This window comes from Nicotiana tomentosiformis, chromosome 2 (assembly GCF_000390325.3).
Source record: "Nicotiana tomentosiformis chromosome 2, ASM39032v3, whole genome shotgun sequence".
NCBI lineage: Eukaryota > Viridiplantae > Streptophyta > Magnoliopsida > Solanales > Solanaceae > Nicotiana > Nicotiana tomentosiformis.
Genome location: NC_090813.1, coordinates 8,965,326 through 8,989,380, shown reverse-complemented (window position 1 = coordinate 8,989,380; position 24,055 = coordinate 8,965,326). Strand labels below are relative to the sequence as shown.

At 38.3% G+C, this 24,055-nt stretch overlaps 2 protein-coding genes and 1 pseudogene across 2 annotated transcripts in view; 1 reads left to right on the top strand and 2 right to left on the bottom strand.

Annotated features, from left to right (window-relative positions):
- Nucleotides 1-12,424: 12,424 nt before the first annotated feature.
- Nucleotides 12,425-12,766, bottom strand: LOC138904316 (uncharacterized). Its single transcript, XM_070192817.1, has one exon. It carries the CDS (start codon nt 12,764-12,766, stop codon nt 12,425-12,427), a length of 342 nt encoding a protein of 113 aa, XP_070048918.1.
- Nucleotides 12,767-13,728: 962 nt separating this feature from the next.
- LOC138904315 (uncharacterized mitochondrial protein AtMg00860-like) overlaps nt 13,729-24,055 on the bottom strand; it is a 34,196-nt gene continuing 23,869 nt past the window's right edge. Inside the window, exon 3 of the mRNA XM_070192816.1 lies at nt 13,729-13,848. Within this exon, the coding sequence (XP_070048917.1) occupies nt 13,729-13,848 (120 nt within the window). The remainder of the gene's footprint in view (nt 13,849-24,055) is intronic.
- On the top strand, nt 13,910-14,095 carry LOC117278453 (small nucleolar RNA U3; annotated as a pseudogene).

Sequence of the window (24,055 nt, the reverse complement as noted above, 5' to 3'; positions counted from 1 at the left end):
TTGAGCCAAGTGCAATCATGAAAGCATGCGTTGTGCCTCGACGTTAAATCAGGCGCTTCTTGGGAGGCAACCCATGGTTTTGTTGTAATTCGTTGTGCCGTGACGTTAAATCAGGCGCTTCTTGGGAGGCAACCCAATATTTTTTCTTTGTTATTATTTTTTTCGTATTTGATTTTTAATAGTGAAAGTATTTATAGGTCTATTAGTATGCAGGGATGCAATTGTACGCGACGGAAGGACTCGGGGTGAAGAAATCCATCCGGAGATAGGTAAAAAGTGGCAAAAGGGAGGAAGTTCGAAGAGACAAACGTGCACAGGCCGCGCACTTTCGGACCCCTTCTATTGCACATGCGTGGCCGCGCACTGACCGCACATGGACCATGCATATTTCGACCTCCACTGCCCCACGTGTGCGGCTGCGCACTGACTGCGCACTGGGCACCATTTTTAGGTTATTTCATTAGTTAATTTTAATTTTGTTTTTCTCCCTTACTAATAACCGACCCCCCTACTCCTCCCCTAAAATCTGAATAACAACAAAACAAACCCTCCCCTCTCTCACAACAAACACACGCCTAAAACCCTCTCTTCTCCCCAATTTCAAAAGCAAAAACCTACCTCCCTTTCCTCCTCTTCCCTACTCAATCACCCCTCAATCTCTATTCCTCACAAGCTTCTTCAGGTAAGTGCCATGGCTTCTTTTTTCCTTTTCCTTCAGTTTTTATTTTTTTTAGTTATTTCGATTTTTTTTCTTCTCTTTTAATTGTATGGTAGTAGAAGTCATTGTTATTCTTTTCTTTGCTTTGTATTACTAAGTATACTTGTTGGTATGTGAGAATAGTAGAATTTCATCTTGTTGGGTTGGATTAGACATTGTTAAGATTGTGGTAGAATTGAAGTATAATTGGGTGTTTGGGGAATTTAGGGTGAATTTGCACATCAAGTGTTTGTTTAAATGCCACAGTGATTTCGTGAATGTAATTTGTGACCAATTGTGCGGGTGAATTCTGAGTAACTGCTTTTGGTTCACACATCCCGCCTTGTACTGATAGTGGTATTTGTTTTGTAGGTATTATGACACCCTCAAAGAAAAGACGAACCACAGGCGCCTCTTCTAGTGGTCATATGGCCTCGTCCCGGGCACGGCCCTCAACCAATGCGCCTTAGTTTGATAGCACAAAATTTATATCAAGCTCAGCCCAGGAACGTTTTAGGCAGAAGGCTCCTAAGAATCCCATACCGGAATGGGGTGACGATAAGGGGTCCTTGCAGATTGATTGCCCCAATATGTATCAGGAGTTGGTTCGACGCAGGCTGGATATTTTCTTTGAAGAACCTGAGGAGGCCAACTTGATGATTGTACGAGAGTTCTACGCGAACTGCTCTGAACATGAGGACCATATTTGCACTGTGCGACAAAAAAATGTTGATGCATTGATAGACGCCATTAGGATGGCGTATCGACTGCCAGTATTTGGTGGGGAGGAGGACTATTATGATATGTATAGCCGAGAACCAACCTCATGGAACCTATTTTTCAGAACAATCTGTGTGCCAAACAAAGACATGGTGTGGGTTATGCCGGGGCGGAAGTTGCACTCGGCCTTACTCACCTTTAAAGGGAAGTGTTGGTTTTATATCATCAATAGCCTCCTGCTGCCTTCCTCCAACACCACTGAGGTGAACGGTACCAGAGCTGCACTGATCTGGTGCTTCATGAATGGCCACGATTTTGATGTGGCTAAGGTTATTCACGACGAGATGTTCATCCGCTGTCCAGTGCAGAGGTATGGGTTCTTCTTCCCTTTACTAGTCACTAGATCATGCTGGGCAGCACGGTTGCCGGAGAACAAGAATGTGGATGGAAGAGTGAAAAAAAAAAACAAAGTTCTGGGCAGATAAAGTGACCATTGGAAAGGTTCCTGTGATACCTGGAAGAGCTAATAGTGATGAGTCTGATGCGCCAGAGGAGGGAGATGAAGGGCAGGCTGAGGCTGTGGCTGAGTCACCCCCACACTACCAAGTTGCTGAGGCTGACGGAACATCTGTGGTCAGATGGGATAGACGGATGACAACCCTAGAACATGATATGGCAGGGTTATGCACTTTTGTCACAGATTTGGGGACTCGAGTTGATGCACTGGACACCCAAAATGTAAAATCTAAGAAGAAGATCATGGCTTGGCTGCGTGCGCTGGGGAGGGCTTGCCATCTCGACCCCGACACTGTTTCCAATCAGGATTGATGTACTAGCAAAGTTTCCTCTACCTCGCAAATTTGTTTTTATTTTTTATGTGTGGCATGGGGACATGCCACCATTTTAAGTGTGGGGTAGGGAATATTTTGTATGTATGTTGTATGTATAGAGTTATGTAGAGTAGTGTAGTTTCGTTAGTTAACTGAATATATATATATATAAAAAAAATCTTCAAAAGTTTCGATTTGTCCCGACGATGGATATCATTCAACGGGTTTCTTGAGGGATTCAAGTCAAAGAAAAAGATTTTCTATTGTTAGGAGTGTATCAATTCCCTCTTGGTTTTTCTTTGGGCCACGGTTCTTTTCCAAGAGTTTCGTTTGAACCGGGTGTAGTTAGTTTTTTTTTAATTTTTTTTATGTTAGGAACCCTTGGGCTATGGGATGAATTGGAAATAGGATCTCTTAACTTCATTATGCCTTGAATATAGCGGGTACTTTAGTGTGACACTTATGTTCAATTGTTGATTCTTGTAAGAGTGCCTTAAATTGTATGTTCTTAACTTGGCTTAAGTACCCTGACTAGAGTGTTTTGATGATCCAATATGGAGTGACTCTTGTGCCATGTGTGTGTGAGGCTTGTTGTATTTTGTGTACTGCATTTGATGCCTAGAACTTGCCCCATGTATTTGCAAAGCGAAATAGTAGTCTTGTTCAGTCTTGGAAGTGATATAGGCGTTTATTTGTTGAGCCATATATATATTCCACCCGCCTAATTGTTATGTATCGTAGTTAACCCCTTTGATCCTGTAATCCTATTTCTTTGGCAACCACATTACAAGCCTTACTCCTTTATTTGAATTAACCATCTATTTAAACTTGTTCACCTCTCATGAGCACTTAAATTGATATGAACTTGTAAATGTTAAAGTCTGGGGTGGTTGGTGGAGTATTTGAGTGAAACTAATGAAATAAGGAGAAAGGTGCACTGTGTTAAAAAACAATAGTTGTATTGTGGTGAATAATATTCCTTTGGTGGCTTTTTGATATAATTATGCTTAAAGAAGTATGGGGTAATATACGTTGATATGAAAGTCGAGTGTTGGTTTGACATAAATATGGACTTGAATGTTAAAATATATGTGTTAAAGTGCTTAGGGAGGTGTAGTCGCTCTTATATACAAATATATCCTACCCCCGCAACCTACATTACAACAAAATAAAGTCCTACTTGATCCTAGACTGAATGAGCTCGATTAGTAGAGTAGTACACTACGGGCAAGCCTATGGAGCATCATTTGTGGGACAAGAATATCGTTTCTGAGGGTGAGTGAATTCTGTCTATTTTGAAGTCCCTCATTGTGCATGAATTTTATTGATTGTGGAATGAGTCTCTTTTGTTGTGAACATGCACTTGATTTATGAAGGAAAGGTAATTCTTGACCTCTGCGTTAGAGTAAGTGAGTAAGTTAGGAATATTGCGTGGTGCGTGGGAGTCAACTCTTGAGGTGAAGATGCTACACTACTATGCTCAATCTATGTTAAATATTCTTGGTGTGATAAGTTAGGGAAGTCGCTTAGTGAGTTTAGGCCTCTGTAGGGTGTGGTTTGATAGCTCAGGGACGAGCAATAGTTTAAGTGTGGGGTATTGATAGTAGGCTTTAATTATGTAGTTTAGCTACTATTTGCACTCTAACTTAGCTGCACTTTATTGATATTTGAATGTTAAATTATAACAAATTGCTCTAATTAAGAACTTTATGCTTTGCAGGAGCAATTCCAGGCTATGGGGATGTTAAAGAGTGTTTCAGAACTAATATGGAGCATTGAAGGCCAATTGGAAGTTAGCGCACTTAAAAAGAAGAAAGAAAAAAATGCTGCAGAAAACCTCTAGGTGCGCGGTCGATGCGCGGCTGCGCACTGGGCAACACATGTCAGGCAGAAACTGGCCAAAGTGCGCGGTGGATGCGCGGCCGTGCATGTGCTTCCGAGAAAAATCGTCCAAGGTCAGTTTTGTAATTTGAGAGATGAATAACCTTGACTTATATGAAGCCCAGCTCGCCCAAAAAGAGGGTAGCTCTGTTTTTAGAAGAACTTTGGAGGCAAGAACACAAAAGGAGCAAGACGGAGAATTCTCCTACGCGTTTTTCATCATGTTCTTCTTAATTCCATTGCAGGGTGTGACTTTTTATATTGTAATCTTGAATAGTAGTATGAGTAGCTAAACCCGTCATCCAGGGTTGATGGAACTAATTATTGGATGAAGTCTTGATTACGTTTTGATATAATTGAGCTGTTTTTACTTTATAATTGTTCAACTATGTGTTCCTTGTGATTAATTAAAAGGACCCTTGATTAATCGTGTCTAGTTGTCTAGTGTTGCTTGAGAAAGAACACTTAATTAGATTATTGTTAAACAATGCCAGTTTCGAGTAAGTTAAGAGATTAATTACTGGAATTTAAAAGCAGGATTAGAGATAACGAAACTTTGGTGTGATATTTATGAGTTGTACAATTTGTCAACTAGAGTAGTTCGAGAGAATGCTTTTAGTAAATTATCGTAATTGATCGAGAGATAAGTACGGTAAGCAAGAACTCATCATATTTATAGAGTGCTACATCGAGATTATAGCTAACGTGTCAGGAATTAATCCGACAATTGTGGAAATCAATAACCCTAGATTCTTTTACCATTGAATTTAACTTCATTCTTGCTTATTGATAGTTTTATTGTCATTTTTTCCTTAGTTAAATAATTTTTGTTAATTATCAAATAAAATCTCAAACTCTGAAAATTGTATGAGCTTATCATTAGGATACTAAAGGTTGTAGCAAATAGGTTAGTTCCCTGTGGGATTCGACTCCGGACTCGTGAACCGGATTATTTTTGCAGCGACCGCTTAGTCTTTTTTATAAGGCATAATTGGGCGTGATAAGAAGTTGATTTTGAGAAGCAGAAAAATGTAGCTTCTCTCCCCAAGCACTTTTCTGAAAAGTACTTTTGAGAAAAATATACTTATAAGCAGTTTTCAAAAGTTTAGACAAACACTAATTACTGCTCAAAAGTGCTTTTCAAATTAATTAGCCAAACACAAACCGATTCTCACAAAAAGTATTTTTTTTCTTTAAAAAGGTGAAAATTACTCAATACGAACATATAAAATTTGGAATTTTAAATCTCTTTTCAATCTTTTTAACCATGTAATATTTGGAAGGTGGGCGTGGCTCCCATAAATGATAAGATGCGGGAATCAAGGCTTAGATGGTTTGGACATGTGCAGAGGAGAAGCCATGATACCCCGGTAAGAAGGCGTGGGTGGTTAGCTTTGGCGGGTACGAGAAGAGGTAGAGGGCGACTTCAGAAGAATTGAGGAGAGGTGATAAGGCAGGACATGGTGTGGTTTCAGATTTTCGAGAACATGGTCCTTGATAGGATGGTGTGGAGATCGAGCATTAGAGTTGTATGTTAGGAGGTAGTCAGGCATTTTTCTACTTCGTTCCGGGTGTGAGGCTAGTCTGATAGGATTTGTCTTAGATCGCTAGTGGTTAATGTTGTGTTCACATTATTCTCCTGTTTTTCATAGCACCAGGCCTTATTTACTGGTTATTGTTATTACGTTTCAACTATTTTATGGTTCTTATAATTATGTTATTATTTCTATGGTCTTTTTTCTATTGATGGAACTGATATATTGTCCTTTTCGTCTTTTTCGTTTTATTGAGTCGAGCCTCTCTACTTCATCGGGGCACGGATAAGGTTTACGTATACACTACCCTCCCCAGACCCCTTAGCTATATGATATTACTGGGTTGTTGCTGTTGTTATTATTGTAATATTTGGAATTCTTCTATTCTCGGGGCTCAAACCTGAAATCCCATTCATTTCACGTGATACTTTGATGTTCTCTTTTCATTTTCAAAGTGTTTTACCAGATTTTTCTCTTAAAACTTTCAATGAACTTGAACATATCTTTATGATATATACAAATCCACATTTATTTTCTCAAATTCTAGTTGAGGTTAATATAAAATAATGGGTTTGGACTTTGCTTAGATTTTACTACATCAAAGTTTTAACTAGCATTTGTATATAAATTTGGTTGAAACTTGAAAAAAAATATTTTTAAAGATGAGATAAGAAATAGTTTTTGAAAGTTAAAATTATGTTTGAACATGCATTTTACTTGAAAAGAAATTGATGTTTTACGAGTAGAAAAATCAAAAAATTGAAAAACTAGTATAAACCACTTTTTCAAACTTGAAAAAATTATCTTCAAAAATTGCCCAGAACTAGTAATATTTTACAACTAAACAATATTTTTAAAATATTTTGAAAAGAAGTATAAAAAAAAAAGAAGAACTTATCCAAACAGAAGCTTAGAATAGTTCTCTTCTAGTATTCTATTACTCTTTTACATGAGTAATTTTGGTTAAGCTTTTAGCAAACTAGACATTTTTCAACTAAATTATAGTTTCTTAGTATTTTGTCATCTATATTCTAAAGTGTCCCAAAAATCATTTATAGGTGATGAATTTTAGTGGAATTCAAAAGTTACAGATCACCCCCAAAAGTATCATATTTTCTGCAATTTCTTTTAACAATAATGTTACTCATTGGGCCGATAAATCATGGAGTTAGAATTGGGTAGGTGCCGCACAGACGCAAGCCTTTGCTATCATAAATTATGACGCTCCACTGCTTGGTGCTTCTTAATCGGACACCCCTCTAAAATGCGATGGAGGCCACTAGTCTAACACCCCTCTCCAATCTTAGAAACACTTTTGTTTTCCTAAAAAAAAATATTTTTTTTCAAAGTTTTGTTTGGCCAAACTTTTGAAAGAAAAAAAAGTGTTTTTGAGGAGAGGTAGAAGCAGTTTTAGATAAGTAGAAAAAAGTAGTTTCTCCCAAAGCACTTTTTGAAAAGCACTTTTGAGAAAAACTATACTTAGAAATAATTTTTAAAAGCTCGGTCAAACACTAATTGCTGCTCAGAAGTGCTTTTCAAATTAATTAATCAACCATAAATTGCTTTTTAGCAAAAATACTTTTGAGAAAAGCACAAACGGGCTATAAGTCATAAGCCTTCATGATTACCTATACACACTTTATCGACAAGGCAAGAGACTAATAATCTACATGTTGTTAATTTTCAAAATGATTCAACTTGAACTTAAAAATCAAAACAAATTATTATCGGTAAGCTACTTCCTTTCAAAACTATTAGCACAATAGGGTGACGGACCTACTAGTAAAGAAGGAACCGTATGATAAAATTTAATATTTGATAGTTACTTCATATGTTTGCCAATGAAAACCTTTTGTACGGAGTAATATTAAGTCTTTCACTAAGATGAAATAATGCTCTTTCCACGGTGCAAACTGGACACTGCATTTCATGACTTAGGAGCTCCGTCCGATCCATTTCTACAGAAACAAGCTAATTTCATCACACCGATATTAAACATTAGCAGATCTACCTTTGCTTTTTCTAATGAAAACCATTCCTTGATCAAGGACATGTCCTTCTAATAATATAAGCTCAATTTCACTCTTATACATGTTCTATATAGAATTAGAAGATGTATAAGCTCTCTAAGAAATTACAAGCCTACAAAATTTGACCGTTATAAAGGCACGAGACCTGAGCCAATCTATTTAAGGTTTGAGGCTCTCACAATCAGCCTGATGCTAGCTCTGATGTATACAGCTCATATTGACATAATAATGATATGATTGATTTTAAATTGGTCCGTTGTAATATAGGGTTATTCAAAATCTTCATCTTGTTGGGAAGTGCATGATCATTCATAGGTCCCTCGGCAGAAGTGTTGTGTCCAACCTTTTGATTGCAACAATCTTTCTTTTCCAAAACATGTTGTCGGAGACTGCCATGAAAGTGATTGAGCTAAAGCTTGGACATAGTTAGAAGAGAGAAGAGAGGCTGAGGAAAATGAGAACTCTTGTATATGTGTATTGAAGAAGGAAGCTACCGTATTAATACATTGTTCTAAACAAACTAATCCACGAATTACATAATTACCCTCTACACTGTAACTACTTAACTACCCTTGTTTCTATATCCTCAATACTCCTCCTCAAGCTGTGTAATGTGAATAAGTTGTACACTCCCACCTTGGACAATAGAAAATTATGTTATGCCTTCCCCAGTCCTTTGGTTAGTACATCTTCTATCTGCAAGTTTGTAGAGACATGTGCAGTCTGGATTAGGCCTTGTTGAATTCTCTCTAGAATAAAATGACAGTCAATCTCGATATATTTGGTCCTTTCATGATAGATGTAATTTGCATCAATCTGAATAGCCGCTTTACTATCACAATACAACTTCACTGGAAGTTTCAAGCCCACATTCAACTCTTTGAACAACCCTGTTAACCAGACCACTTCTGCTATTGCATTGGCCATACTTCTGTACTCAGCTTCTCCAGAGCTCCTTGACACTGTATTTTATTTCCTGGAATTTCAAGAGATAAGAGAGTCACCCATCTTTATTACAAACCCACTCACTGACCTTCTAGTCATTGGGCAAGTGGCCCAGTCTGCATCACAATATACTGTGAGTTGGTCAGAAGATTGAGATGATAGCAGAATCCCCAACCCATGCGCATTCTTTAGGTACCTTACCACCCTCAATGCTCCTTCCATATGTGACTTCTTTGGCTTGTGCATGAACTGGCTTAAGTTCTGTACTGCATAACCGATGTCTGGCCTTGTCATGGTAAGGTACAACAGCTTCCCAACTAATTTCTGATAGCTGCTTGGATCACTAAGCAATTCATCAATATCTAGAGTTCCATGTGCATTGGCATGATCATATTCTGCACTGGTGAGCTTATGGCTTATGTCTAGAGGTGTGCAGGCTAGTTTAGAACTTGCAAGCCCAAGTGTGGCAATGAGATCAAGAGTGAACTCCCTTTGACAAACCAAAATGCCATGTCTGCTTCTTGCAACTTCAAGACCAAGGAAGTATCTCATCTCCCCCAGGTCCTTGATCTTGAAGTGATGTTGAAGCACAACTTTGGCATCCTGAATTAACTGAGGAGATGATCCAGTGATTAAGAGATCATCCACAAATATGAGGATAATGACCAAGTCAGAACCAGACCTCTTACTGAAGAGGGAATAGTCATGATGACTCTATACAAAACCTGAGGATGAGAGGGCCTCACTGAGCTTCCAGTTCCATTTCCTAGAGGCCTGCTTGAACCTATACAAGGACTTATGAAGCTTGCAAACTCTAGGAGGCTCCCCCTCACCTATAAGACCAGGGGGTGGAGTCATATACACTTCTTCCAGCAAATCACCTCGAAGAAAAACATCGAAGACATCCATTTGGTGCAACTTCCATCCTTTCATAGCAACTAAGGATAAAACAGTTCTTACTGTGACCATTTTCACCACAGGTGAGAAGGTCTCTTGATAATCAATACCCTCTTGTTATGCGTAACCTTTGGTCACTAAGCGAGCTTTGTACCTTTCCACCTCACCTTTGGCATTGTATTTCACCTTAAACACCCATTTACACCCTATAGATCTCTTTTCAGGTGGCAAAGGAACTAACCTCTAGGTGTGGTTGTCCTGTAGGGCCTGTAACTCTACATCCATGGCTGCAATCCACTTGGGATCTCGAAGAGCAACAACATAGAAAGTTGGTTCTGTAACAACCGAGAAAGAGAAAAGTGCTTTGAAGTAAGGTGGAGACAATGAAGCATATGACATGTATGCAGACATGGTATAACTGGAACCCAAAGCAGTAGAAGGACTAGCTTTTGGCATTCCATGAACAAAGCCATTGAGCCATCCAGGTGGTTTGGAAGTCCTAGTAGACTTCCTTAGTCCCTCTTCTGGAAAATCATGTAAGGGAGACATAGTTGGGTGTGGCATCACTGCTGTAGGAGGTGATGTGAAGTGAGGCTACTGCAGAGTCTCAGAATCTGGATCAGCAGGATTAGGAGCTGAGGAGGCCTCAGGATTAGGAGCTGAGGATTCTCAAGGTTAGGAGCTGAGAAAGCCTCAGGAGAAGGTAAAGGTGCTATTACTGAATCAAGAGCTATCTCTGAGACCTCAGAGCTAGAATCAATGATGAAAGCATCATATGCATCAATAAACTGCTCAGCATTAGGCCTCTTTCCTGTGGAAGTTGTGGTCTTGAAAGGAAAAGTGTATTCCTTGAAAGATACATCCCTGCTTAGAAAATAAAGCTTGTTAGTGAGACTGTATAGCCTATAACCCTTTTGAGTGGATGAATATCCCATATGTACTGCTGGTTCTGCTCTAGCTCCAAATTTGTCACTTCTATCAGTGACAGTAACATAGCATAAGCTTCCCAGAACACTGAGATGCTGCAATCTAGGGCATTCTGCACACAAAATCCCCAGAACCTCAGTGGAATTCTTCCCTAAAACTTGATGGCCCTAACAACTTCAAGAATCTGTCTATGTTTCCTTTCTACCACTCCATTCTGCTGAGGTGTGTAGACACAGGAACTTTGATGAACTACACCTGCATTCCTAAACATGTCTGTACAATGTGAGTCAAAGAACTCTATTTCATTGTCTGTCCTGAACACCTTTATTGCACTGTTAAACTGAGTCTTTACAAGAGTCATGGAGTCTTTTATTACAGTAGGTACATCACTTTTAAGTTTGAGCAGAAATATCCAAACCATTCTACTATAGTCATCTACTAAAGTGAGGAAAAATCTATTCCCATCATAGGTAGGGATTTTATAGGGATCCCATACATCACCATGTATCAAATCAAACGCTTTAGAAGCCCTACTAGTACTTTGTGGAAAAGAAAATCTTGTCTATTTTGCCAAAGGACAAATAGGACAGACATTATTACTATGCAACCTACTCTGTTTTATTATGTGCATCTGATGTGGAACCTTATGTGGAATGTACCCAAGTCTTCTGTGCCATGGATATTCTTCATTGGTCACACACAGTGCTGCGAGGCTTGAACCCTATCTCTATCACTGTGAGGCCAATAGTATAGATCTCCTTTCAACCTACCAGTCCCCTTCACCTTCCCAGTGTGAAGGTCTTGCATTAGGCAAAAATCAGGAAAGAACAACATACAACAGTGTAGTTCCCTAGTCATTTTTGATACTGACAGTAAATTGTATTTAAAACCTGGGATGCAAAGCACATTGGATATAATCCCTTGATCCAATTCAGAATTTCCTACACAAGAAATGGCCAAGCTATCTCCATTTGGAAAATGAACTTTTCCACCTATACTTTTAGACTGCTCTATAGGCTTAGAGATCATTTCATTGTTTGACACCATGTGATCTGTTTTCCCTGTATTTACTATCTACTTATCATCCTTTTCTTTACTATCGGTAGAATGAGTTACACTAACTGTATTTGTAAGCATTAGAGGGCCAGTTATACCTGCTGCATTAGCTGTTGGCTCAAGTGTATTATCCTTTTGTAGCATCTTCAGAATCTGGTCATATTGTTCTGGAGTGAATTGCATTGGCATCTGCATGCTCAATCCTTCATCTTTCTCTGCACCTGCAAAACTACATGTTGATCCTCTATAACCTGCGTTGGTATAATCAACATTTGGACCTAATGGTCATGTAGCTCCATAACATGTATTTCCATTTCCTAAATTATTTCCCATTCCTTGATGTTGTCCATGATTCCCTAGTTGTGCAGAGTTACCAAAATGTGCTGAATTAGCCAATGGCTTTCTTCTGCCCTTGAAATCTGTTGGATATCCAATCAATTGATAACAATTCTCTTTGATGTGTCCTTTCATTCTACAGAATTCACACTGTATATTGAAATTCTTTCTAGATTTCTGCATCTGAGGCCCTTTAGCACTCCAAAGTGCAATAATGTCATTGCCCTCCATTAGTGAGTTGAGACATGTAGAGTCACGCCCTGATGATCCTTTCTGAGTCTCATCCTCGATAACCATGGCATATGCTTGATTTAGACTAGATTCAGTGGATTTCACAAGGATTTGATGTCTTGCCTGATTATATGAGTCATTTAGACCTCCTAAAAATTGAAGTAGCCTCTGTTGATTCAAGAGCTCAACATAGTCCTTCACTGAGCTAGGAGGCGGCACAATTGCGTCAAATTCGCCCCACAATTCCTTCAATTTTGTAAAATATGTAAAAATAGATTCGGTACCTTGAGAGATTGTTGTAATTTCCCTATGTAGCTGATAGATCCTCATTCGATTAACCTAGTCAAATATTTCACGAAGATCCTCCGACACAGCTCGGGCATTCGATACATACACTATCCCAATGAGCAGATCTGGTGATACAGTATTCATGATCCATGAAAGGACTATAGCGTTACAAGTTTCCCAATCCCCATGCAATGCTGCCGAAAATGTAGTCTTGGTGTGTTTACCATCAACAAACCCTAATTTTCGCTTAGCTTGAAGTGCAATCTTCATCGATCTCCACCACAAGCCATAGTTCTCGGATCCTTTGAGCTGAACCGGAATTAGCACTAAGCTCGGAGTCTCTGATGGATGCACGAACAACAGATGCGTATGGTCAATTTTGTTTTTCCCCATTTCTGAATCGAAGAAAATGTTAGAGTTTTGAGAAATCGTCTATCTTCTAACTGAGCTCTAGCTTCTGCAATCAAGTGATGAAGAGGCGTGTTTAGATCTTCTCTGATAGCTCTGATACCATGTCGGAGACTGCCATGAAAGTGCTTGAGCTAAAGCTTGGACATAGTTAGAAGAGAGAAGAGAGGCTGAGGAAAGTGAGAACTCTTGTATATGTGTATTGAAGAAGGAAGCTACTGTATTAATACATTATTCTAAACAAACTAATCCATAAATTACATAATTACCCTCTACACTATAACTACTTAACTACCCTTGTATCTATATCCTCAATACATGTGTATTCCAAACAAATAAGCATATGAGTGAAAGGTAGAAAACAAAGGACAAATTAATGCAGTTTGTGTATATGGTGGAATTTCAAAAATAACAACAACAATAACTGCAAGCATTTTTCACCTTTAACAAACTCAAATAAAGTATCACATGTAATTCCTCAAAAGAATGCCAAGTGTTAAAAGTTGTATGTACCTCTGATCTGGCAAGCTTTAAATCAGATTTTATATTAAAAATTACAACATTCCGATAACATATCGAATATATATATATATATATATATATATATATATATATATATATATATATATATATGTAAATCGTTCCATTTAAATGTTTTAGCTTTTGAATGTCACAGTAAATTTCTCTATCTCTATATATCAGAAAATGTTAGTAATGCCATAGAAGACATTAGAAAAATGGGAAAGATGTACCTTAAACTTGAAGAGATTTCTTTTTGCTTTAAACTGTTACTACAAATCTAATTTCCTTATTAGCAGAGTCTACGTGTATAACCTTTCTTCCTTTTCCATGTGTAGAAAAAATTACAGATGTGTTATAGTTCTGGTTGATTTGGAGAGAGAAGACGTACAATAAGAACCGACAAAATTTCTCAATCTTCTCAAAACCTACTTTTGTCCCTTTCTCGTCGTGTTGAATTTCTCAAAACTTTCAATATTCCATAACCCTATAGAAATTGTTAACACCAAGCGGTCTGCTTTCATTTCGAAATAGTAGAAAATGAAATCCTGTTAAAAATTTACAGCACAGAAAAGGCATTTATAAGCACAAATGGCGAAGATGAAGTTCACGACCTTACTTGAACAAGATCTGTTCTATAGGCTCGTCTCCACTGTATCCTTGAGTTCTTAGGAGACGAGAAATGAAGTATGGTTGATGATACATGGTCATTAGACCAGACGGCCCTCGGGTTATGGTCCCGTAGATGATCGTTCTCAGCCCCTAACCATGGGTGTTGGGATGGTTTTTTCTACTCTTGGTTTTCTCCATTTCTGTTACTTGAAGCTGGTCTTAAGCCGTCCCAAAAACCTGCTTCAACCCTACATTCACTTGAAGAACCTTCTGGGGAAACAAGACTCCACATAAACCAAACAATACTCAATGCTAGAATGTAATTTCTAAATTCTGATTTGGACAAGACACCTCTACCAAAAGTATTTGTTATTTTGGATTAAAAAAAAATCAATGCTAGAATATTATAAAAATTACAATTTCAAATCTCTCTTTATACTTAGGGGTCATTTGGTATGAAGGATAAGGTGGGATAAGACGTGCGATTAAATTTATACCGTATTTGGTTGGAGGTATAAATTAATCGTGGGATAAATTTATACCTCCAACCAAACACAGTATAAATTTAATCCCAGACTTAATCCAGGATATCCCATCTTATCCCACATTATCCAATCAAACTTGGAATTATTTTATCCCACCTCCTATATGGTATAAATTAATCCTGGGATTATAATTCCGGGATAATTTGGTTCGCGTACCAAACGACCCCTTAAGAATTTCGAAAAGTTTGAGTATACCTTCATATTTTTCTCCTTAAGGTATCACTCATATAAAAGCACAGATAAAAGAATCATTTATAGACATTTTTTAAATTTTTTGTGTCATTCTATCAAATTTCTCCTCTAATTATTGAAAATATTTCATCAAATTATTTCTTGGAAACTATGAACAAATAAACTTTTATACATTGCGTATATAAAACTTTTATATGAAATTACATTGTATCTTCCAAACACCATTAAAATCTTAACTCACCACCAATACCCACTTCAAAAAATCTGTACTCATAAAATATTATTAGGACCCGAAAAAGAAGAAGAAAAACAATAAGCAATCACATAAACAAACAATAAGAAGAAGAAGCAGACATTTGTACAGAATAAGAAGCAAAATTATTGCGTTTCACTATTTTTTTAAAGTAGCAGCTCAAATTACAAAATGAATCAATAAAAAGATATATGGAAAGGAGAGGATGTTAAATGAATTGTGCTAGTGGACAAATGCATGTTCAGGTTTATATAAGTGTCTTTGTAAAAGCCACTTGCTAACTACTAAGTAACCAAATAAATAAATAAAATATAAATGCAAATGGAAGAGCGAGAGAAAAGTAAAACGTAGGGGAAAAAGGAAAAGTTCTGAGGGAGACGTAGAAAGAGAATAAAAGTTACACCGGGAAAGAAATATACCCTGGGTAGAGAAAAATCGGTACTTAGGGTGGTCAAGAGGAGAAAAATCTGTACATTGGAATAATGGCTATGTATAAGGTAAAATATGATATGACACGTGGTTATCTAAAATGAGGACACATGAAACCCAAGATGAGAATGGCGGAAGTCCGGATGCAGCAGTTCCGCTTGTCATCGGAAAGGATAACAATCATAAAGGTGTAGTAAATGCTCTGAGCCCGGTAGCATTTACTAGGGAATATTCTGCAATATTAAGAGCGACGGTCTGTTATAGAGAATTTGGCATTTATGTTCAACGTTATATCTTCATCAATGACCCCCATAATTGACATTAAAGGAGGACATGATCCTAGGACCTCCTTCCCTAGAGATAGCTATAAATAGTTGTCACGACCCCAAATTCACCCTCTGTAGGATATCGTGATGGCACCTAGTTTATAAGACTTGGTAAGCCTAAATTCTTTTGCAAAAATACATAAAATAAAACTGAAGCCAAATTCTCAACCTATGCAATTAATATAAAACTGCAATTCAATGTCCCAAAACCCGGTAGATATAAGTCACAAGCTTCTACGAATTTATTCTAAGTGTCTCAATACATTAGAGTCTAAAGAGAAATTAGGAAGATGACATAATAAATATAGAGGGGGACTCCGAGGTCTACAGATGATGGCAGATGTACTTTGAAGTCTCTGTGTACAACTACTTCACAGATACCTGGTCTGATAGGAAGTACCTGAATTTGCCAAAAGGATATGCAGAAGTGTAGTATGAGTACACCACAGTAGTACCCAGTAAGTGCCAAGCCTAACCTCGGTAGAGTAGTGACGAGGTCAGGTCAGGCCCTACTGAAAATAATAATAAATAAGGCAGAAATTTATAATAGGGTAATGAAGTGACTGAGAAATAAACAAAATTTACAGAAAGATAACAACACAACAATTAGAGGTAAACAATAGGGGCACTCCCGAGGTACCGCCTCGTAGTCTCAAAAGTAAATATACAGTACATGGGGATCTCCCAAGGAACCGCCTCGTAGTCCCAAAAGTAAATATGCAGTATAGCAGGATCTCCCGAGGAACCGCCTCGTAGTCCCAAAAATAAATATACAGTACATGGAGATCTCCCGAGGAACCACCTCATAGTCCTAAAAGTAAATATGTTGTACAAGGGGATCTCCCGAGGAATCGTATGGTAGTCCCAAAAGTAAATATGCAGTACAAGGGGATCTCCTGAGGATCGCCTCATAGTTCCAAAAGTAAATATGCAGCAGGTAGTCGAAGGAACAATAAATTTTCAGCAAGAAATCTTACAGATAAAGATTTAAATCAAATCAAGTAAAGCAGGTAATTTTGCTAAGCATGTTGCACATATTGCACGTAAGAGTTAAGGCACATAGACATGTGATACTAGGATAAACATGATCACTACATATGCTAAGGCAACTCAGTTAAAGAATTTAAAAGAAGACAACTCAGTTAAGGAAATTCAAAAGATGACAAATCAGCAAGAACCAAATTTTACATATTCAATTTGTGTACGCACTCGTGACCTCGCTTACACGACGCTCACATATCACAAATGGTTACAATAGTTCCAAAATCCAAGGGGATTTCCCCCATACAAGGTTATACAAGTCACTTACCTCAAGCCAAGCTCAATCAGTCAATAAGAATGCCTTTCCCTCGATTTTCTGACTCCGATCGGCTCAAGTCTAGTCTACTTCGATTCAGTCAATACAAATTATAAGAATTAATTCCATATGAAAGTACAAAGTTTTCAATAAAAATCCAAAATTTAACTCAAATATTGTCCTTGGGGACCTCATCTCAAAACCCGACAAAAGTTACAAAATATGAACGCCAATTCAACCACGAGTCCAAAAATATAAATTTTACTAAATTCCGACATCAACTCGACCCTCAAACCATCAATTTAAACCAAGAGAGTTTTCAAAAATCTTCCAACTCAAATCACCAATTAAATGTTAAAAACAATCATGGATTCGGGTAATTTGACCAAAATTGAGTTGAGAACACTTACCCCAATATTTTCCTTGAAATCACTCATGAAAATCGCCTTACCTGAGCTCTTAAAATCCAAAAAATGGGTAAAAATGGCCAACGCCCGAATTATATGTTCTGTCCAGGGATTTTCGCTTCTGCGGGCTTCCAGTCGCACCTGCGACGCCGCACCTGCAGAAATTCCATCGCAGGTACAAATTCGACTTAAAGCCAAAAATCTCGCTCATGCGGACCAAGGCTTGCACCTACGAGCCCGCTTCTGTGGAGGGCATTTCGCTTCTGCGACCCTGCCCTAGGCCGGACCTTTCCGCTTTTACGGTCACGTCTATACATCTACGTCTCTCTTCTCGCAGCTGCGCTCCCGGCCGGGCCAAGCTAGCTTCGCACCTGTGACCACACGCTCGCTTCTGCGAGTTCGTACCTGCGGACAACCCCTCCGCAGGTGCGATGACACCAGAAGCTGGAATACTTCAGCAATTCTCACAAGTCCAATTCTAGTCCGTTAACCACTCGAAACTCACCCGAGGCCCCCGAGACTTTGACCAAATATACCAACAAGTCTTAAAATATCATACGAACTTAGGTGAAGCCTTGAATCGCATCAAACAACGCTAAAACCACGAATCATACCCCAATTCAAGGTTAATGAAACTTAAGAATTTTCAACTTCTACATTTGATACCGAAACTTACAATAGTGAGCTCAGTCATCATTGTAAAGGACACAAACTTTCTGGCTCAATTTATACTCTATTCTATACAAAGCTTTATACAATTGTACCTTCTTGCTTTTTGATCTCATCATCATTGTGACCGGAAAAAATATCCCGAAATTGTCAACTGTACCGTTTTATGGGTATACAGTTTGGCCTCCACCATGGGGCCTAGACAGTCATGCAATTAAATTGATCTTTGTCATTTTTACTAACGTGTTTTGATTACTTTGTCTAAGAAAAAAATCACAAAAATGAGAGATAACACTGTTAACGACATACGCAACCCTGAAATTTGAGGGGATCAACCTCATTTCGAGGATTCAATCAGTGAAACCCGTAGTGAGGGGAATGACGACATGCCGGTGCATGACAGACAGTACCCTCGACAGGTTTGGGTGACAACTACCGATGATGATGATGAGGAGCATGTAGCGTATGTGGTAAGGGACCTGTAAGAGCAACATGCAATCATTCTAGGCCATCTCACGCGGGATGATCAGGTTATGACGGAACTGAATCATGCGCTATCAGGTCCTTCGAATAATGTAAACAGAAGAGATCCAATTCCTCCCGTTGTTCCCGTAGACCAAACAATGCAGAGAGTCGATAATAAGACTCCAGGGGTGAATTCGGCTCCGACAGGGTTGTGGGGAGCAGATCCGTTCTCAACAATGAGAACGATCTGTTCAAGGATGAACATTTTTGGTTCATAAGGGAAGTAAAAGCCCGCATGGATCAAATCCCATGTGTGCCACCAGTATTGAAAGGCCCGGACTCGAAGAAGTATAGTCAATTACCGTACAAGCCGAGTCCGGCTCCAAAACTAATCCCAAAATGGTTCAAAATGCCTGAAATTCCAAAGTATGATGGAACTTCAGACCCACATGAGCATATTACTACATATGCAATGACGGTGAAAAGAAATGATTTAGCTCGCCACAAAATTGAATCTGTGTTGCTAAAGAAATACGGAGAAACTCTCACGAGGGAAGCTCAAACATGGTATTCATTATTACCCAAGCATTCCATAGATTCCTTCATCAAGACTCATGCTGGGGCCAGAAAAGTACAAGCTTGGAAGGCTGACATATTCAGGATCGCGTAGGGAGAATCTAAATTATAACGAAAGCTTGTTACTCATTTTCAGAAAGAAAGAATGTTGCTCCCGGCCATCCCGGGTTAATGGGCAGCTGAAGCATTCACCAAAGGATTAAATCCAAGAAGTTCAGATGCTTCCCGGAAGCTGAAGGAGAGCCTACTTGAGTTTCAAGCAACAACTTGGGCAGATGTACACAACCGATATGAGTCAAAGATAAGGATCGAAGATGATCAAGTCATTTCTACATTATCGGCCAAAGGATGGGAGAAGAGCAGAGAAAAATGGAAGGATGACTACGACGCGGATATACGGACTTCGAGGGGCCGGTTTTTGCCCTACGAGCGGACCGAAGGCCGTGGCAGAAACTTCCGGGCAGCAAACAAGTTCATCGCTAATAGAGGGACCTATTGTGGTCGAAACAATAGATCACTCCAGGATAAGGAGACGTCAGGATCTCAGGATCCTTCTTGTTACACCCTATGGTTTTGTACGTGAACGTAGATCGTAAGTCAATTGATGTAAGCTTGAAAATGAGATCCTCTTTGAAAGTATATAAAGTGATTTAATGATGTTACGTCCCATTTTTGCAAGCCTTTAAGAGTTATCATTCGGGGACAAATGTTTCTAAGGGGACATGTTGTTATACCCCGTACTTCAGACGTCACTGTCATTAGAAGATTATCTAATGTAAGCTCAAAAAGGACGGAATCCTTGTACAAGGATAAGAAAGGTTTACCGAAGCCATAAGTAAGTTAAGATGAATATGAGACTTATTAATCATGATTTAAATGAGTTTAAGGTCATGATACGACTATATATGATGTTTGGATATGATATATAAAGTTTGGAAAAAATCGAATTTAAGTTGCGGAAAAACCGACTAAGGATTTGCCTTGCAATGAAGCTTTTGAGCAATACATTTCGTAAGCTTTATAATGTCTTTTTGGGAAATATTATATACAAAATTTAAGGTCTTTGAGTCTAGTTTCTAACTCATTAAACCGTTCTTCGATACTATATTAGAGTAGAGACATATCTATATTTTTGCGAGATTACGCAAGTAGCTCGGTTGGGACCCACTTCAGACGACCACCGACCTTATGGAAATTATCATGTGTTGGTTGTATTGTTTGAGTGAAAAACCATAAGATATCACTTGAAAGAACATGGGATATGGTTGTATTTTTGGTTGGACTATTTTGTTGTTAAATATATGGTTTGTGGTGGCTGGAAATTGTGAGAAATAATTTGATAATGTTGTGGCTGCTTTTGTTAAGTTTTTCTAGGTGTTAATTAAGTTTATTGAATAAGAAAAGATTAAAAACAAGTGATTGAAGATAACAATTAAGGTGCTAGTCGTATGGGCCTCTTTTGGAAGGCATTTTGTGTATGTTTTGAACTAGAAATAATATAGTATATATAAGTATGCTGTTCTGAAGGTTGTAAACTAATTTATGTAATAAGATTTGGATTCAATTTATATCTTGTTATGAGTAAAAACGAGTTTTCCGCTCAATATGATTGTTAAGATAATCAGACAAACTTATATTGGATTATATTGTTGTTGTTTCTATTGTTGGTTATAGTTGTTGTTGTTGGACTGTTGATGACCCTTAGTGGTCTTTGGGATGTATTAAAAATAGGGGAGTTGCTTCCCGATTTTCCTTAAGCCATACGACTAGCCAAATACAATGGTACGGCATTATATGTTAACATCAATATCATTTCACTTGTTGTAGATGCAAGAACTTATGTTGAGCTTGGTTGAGTAATAAGGAAGAGATCATACATGTATGTTAAGGCTATCCATTCTTTCCTTTTGACATGATCCATATAATACAAACGAAATGCGCAAACGCAGAACTTTCATAAATTATTCTATTCATAGAAGTACTAGGGGTGCCTATGTTCTTGATTCCCCATGTGTCCAATTATTATATCATCTATTCATGGGTATTAAAAAAATACGTAAGTTGCTAAAGTTTATCCGAAGACATATTGATCTTATGACATTCCGAGAAATCTTACTGACTTACTCTATTATGCATTGCATTCATTTATATATGTACATTTACCCATGACCAGATGGCGTTATATACGCGTATATTATATGTATATGGGATATGGTAAAAGGTTATGGCGTTATATACGCACCACCACCTGATCAACTGTTATACATTGATGATTTTGCCCACAGAGGCCGAGATGATATGATGGGATGCCCTCAGAGGCTTGATGATGTTATGTACGCATATATTTATGCATGGTATGGCATTTATACGCAAATGCATGACATTATTATTTTTTCATGATTCACAGAGTTATTCAGAATTACAGGTTGAGTTCTTTACTCCATATTTCTTTCATGTCTTTTATATACTATTGTCATGCCTTACATACTCGGTACTTTATTTGTACTGACGTCCCTTTTACCTGGGGACACTGCATTTCATGCCCTCCCAATAGACAGGTTGAGAGTCCTCCTAGTAGGCTATCAGCTTAGCGGAAGGTGTTGGTGCACTCCACTTGCTCCGGAGTTGTCTATCTGGTCAGTATGATTTGGACATGTATTGATTGGTATAGTGGGGCTATATCTTGAACTTTATGACATTTATGTACTCGTAGAGGCTTGTAGACAGATGTCATGTATATGGATACTTGTATGGCCTGGTCGACCTATGTTTTGAGTATACAAATGATTGTGTCGGCCTTATAGGCCCGTATGTCGCATTCATAAGCTTCTATATCATGTTGGTTCATCCCATGTTGAGTATTCTATTATGTTTAATTCTAGTTATCCAGTGACGGTCTTCCCGGTCCATTTATCCATGATAGTAGGATAAGAAGGTTATGTTACGTTGGTACTCGGTTCAGTTAGGCAGCGGGTGCCCATCGCGGTCCTACGGTTTGGGTCGTGATAAAGGTGCTCTGATACCACTTTTGTCACGACCCAAACTGATGGACTGTGACGAGTACCCGAGTTCTATCTACCGAACACCCCTAAGCATACATCTAATATATAAATATGAAATAAGTGTAGGTCATGCATGACATTTTCCCCTAAACTACTGAAAGAGAAGAAAAACCCTCTACAAATCTCCCGTAATAACCTGCCAAACCTAAGAAGCTACGAACCTCCATCGGTGTCGTGGGTCTAGACCAAGTCTTCGCTGCCTCAATCTTATGTGTATCAACTCGGATACCCTCACCTGAAATAATATGACAAAGGAAGGCTACAAAATTCAAGCAGAATTCACATTTAGAGAATTTTGCATACAACTTCCTTTGCTTGTAGAACTCTGAGTACAGTACGTAAATGATCTGCATGCTCAGCCTATGAACGAGAGTAAACCAAAATATACGATTTGACAATAGCCTACATCATGAGAATTTTAGATATCACATTCTGGCGATAATAGAATGGACAACAGAAGAATAACCTTTAAAGGTCATTCAAGAAGATGCTTCCCTAAAGCGAGCACCGTGAGCAAAGTTAAGCTTAAGGGACTAAGTGTGCCAGTTATACTAGGTGTCACCCTCGTGCGTAAGAACTTTAGTTATCCTTGGTATAGAAGGATTATCGCAAGGCGGGTAAGATGACAGTAAAGATGTGAAAAGACGCCAAAGATGAAAAGGTAACTATGGAATAGTAAATAAAGAATGCGGTAAAAAGGTGAAAGGAATGAGATTGCATTTATTCAGATCCTACATATATGATATGACTCCAGAACATTATGCAAGCATGACGCCGGGGAGAAGCAGTAAGGGTTCCGCACCCTATGATTTTGAAAAATAATTGGAATGAACACTTGATACATAATAAGGTAAGTTAAGACAAAAGAGATAACCCAAGAGGGGTTACACAGAATATAGATATGAGAATGGATCAACGAGTAGTCTGTAGTTGATTCAGGAAGAGCCTAGTTATGGCTAGACAAGAGGTTATAGACAAATCAGCAGATCATGCAAGATAAACATAGTGAACCGTATCATAGGGAATTCGGTCTCTTTTATACGAGATCGCAATCGTTGAATTTGTTTTATATAGGAGTTGGGGTAATTAAAGGTACCGTATAAGTGTTACGGAAATAAGAGAGAGTGCCACTAAGGAAATAATCAAAATTTGAGTTCAGAAGTGACCTTACAAGCACAAGGGTACGGAGGTATGTAACTAAGGATATTTGTAGGCGAGTAAGAACATCGACAATTCCTTCGGGTATATAATGTAATAAACTCACAACTTTACAAGAGCCAGAAGGTCTCCTTAAGTACTACAAAGAAAGACTAGCTGAGGAGAATGAGAGAAGAGTCGCATAGGCGCACATACAAGGACAATGTTGTACAGACTATATGATAGAAGGTAGCAATAGTTACGAGATTGAAAGAATTCTGACAACGAGTCGTGGCGTGAGAAAGAGGCCTAAAGGGGGGAATGCCATGGCCTTTGGATTTATTCATAGAACAATTGCCTAGATGACAAAGGACAATATTAAAGTATTTATAAGAGCCATAGGATATGAGAATGATAAGCGCATTAGTCAACATTTGAGGACGAATGTTCCAAAGGGGGGAATGATGTCACACCCCATGTTTTTGTACGTGAAAGTACATCGTAAATCAATTGATGTAAGCTTGAAAATGAGATCCTCTTTGAAAGTATATAAAGTAATTTAATGATGGTACGTCCCATTTTCGCAAACTTTTAAGATTTATCATTCGGGGACAAATGTTTCTAAGTGGACATGTCGTTACACCCCGTACTTCAAACGTCACTGTCATTATAGGATTATCTAATGTAAGCTTAACAAGGACGAAATCCTTCTACAAGGATAAGAAAGGTTTACCGAAGTCTTAAGTAAGTTAATATGAATATGAGACTTGTTAATCATGATTTAA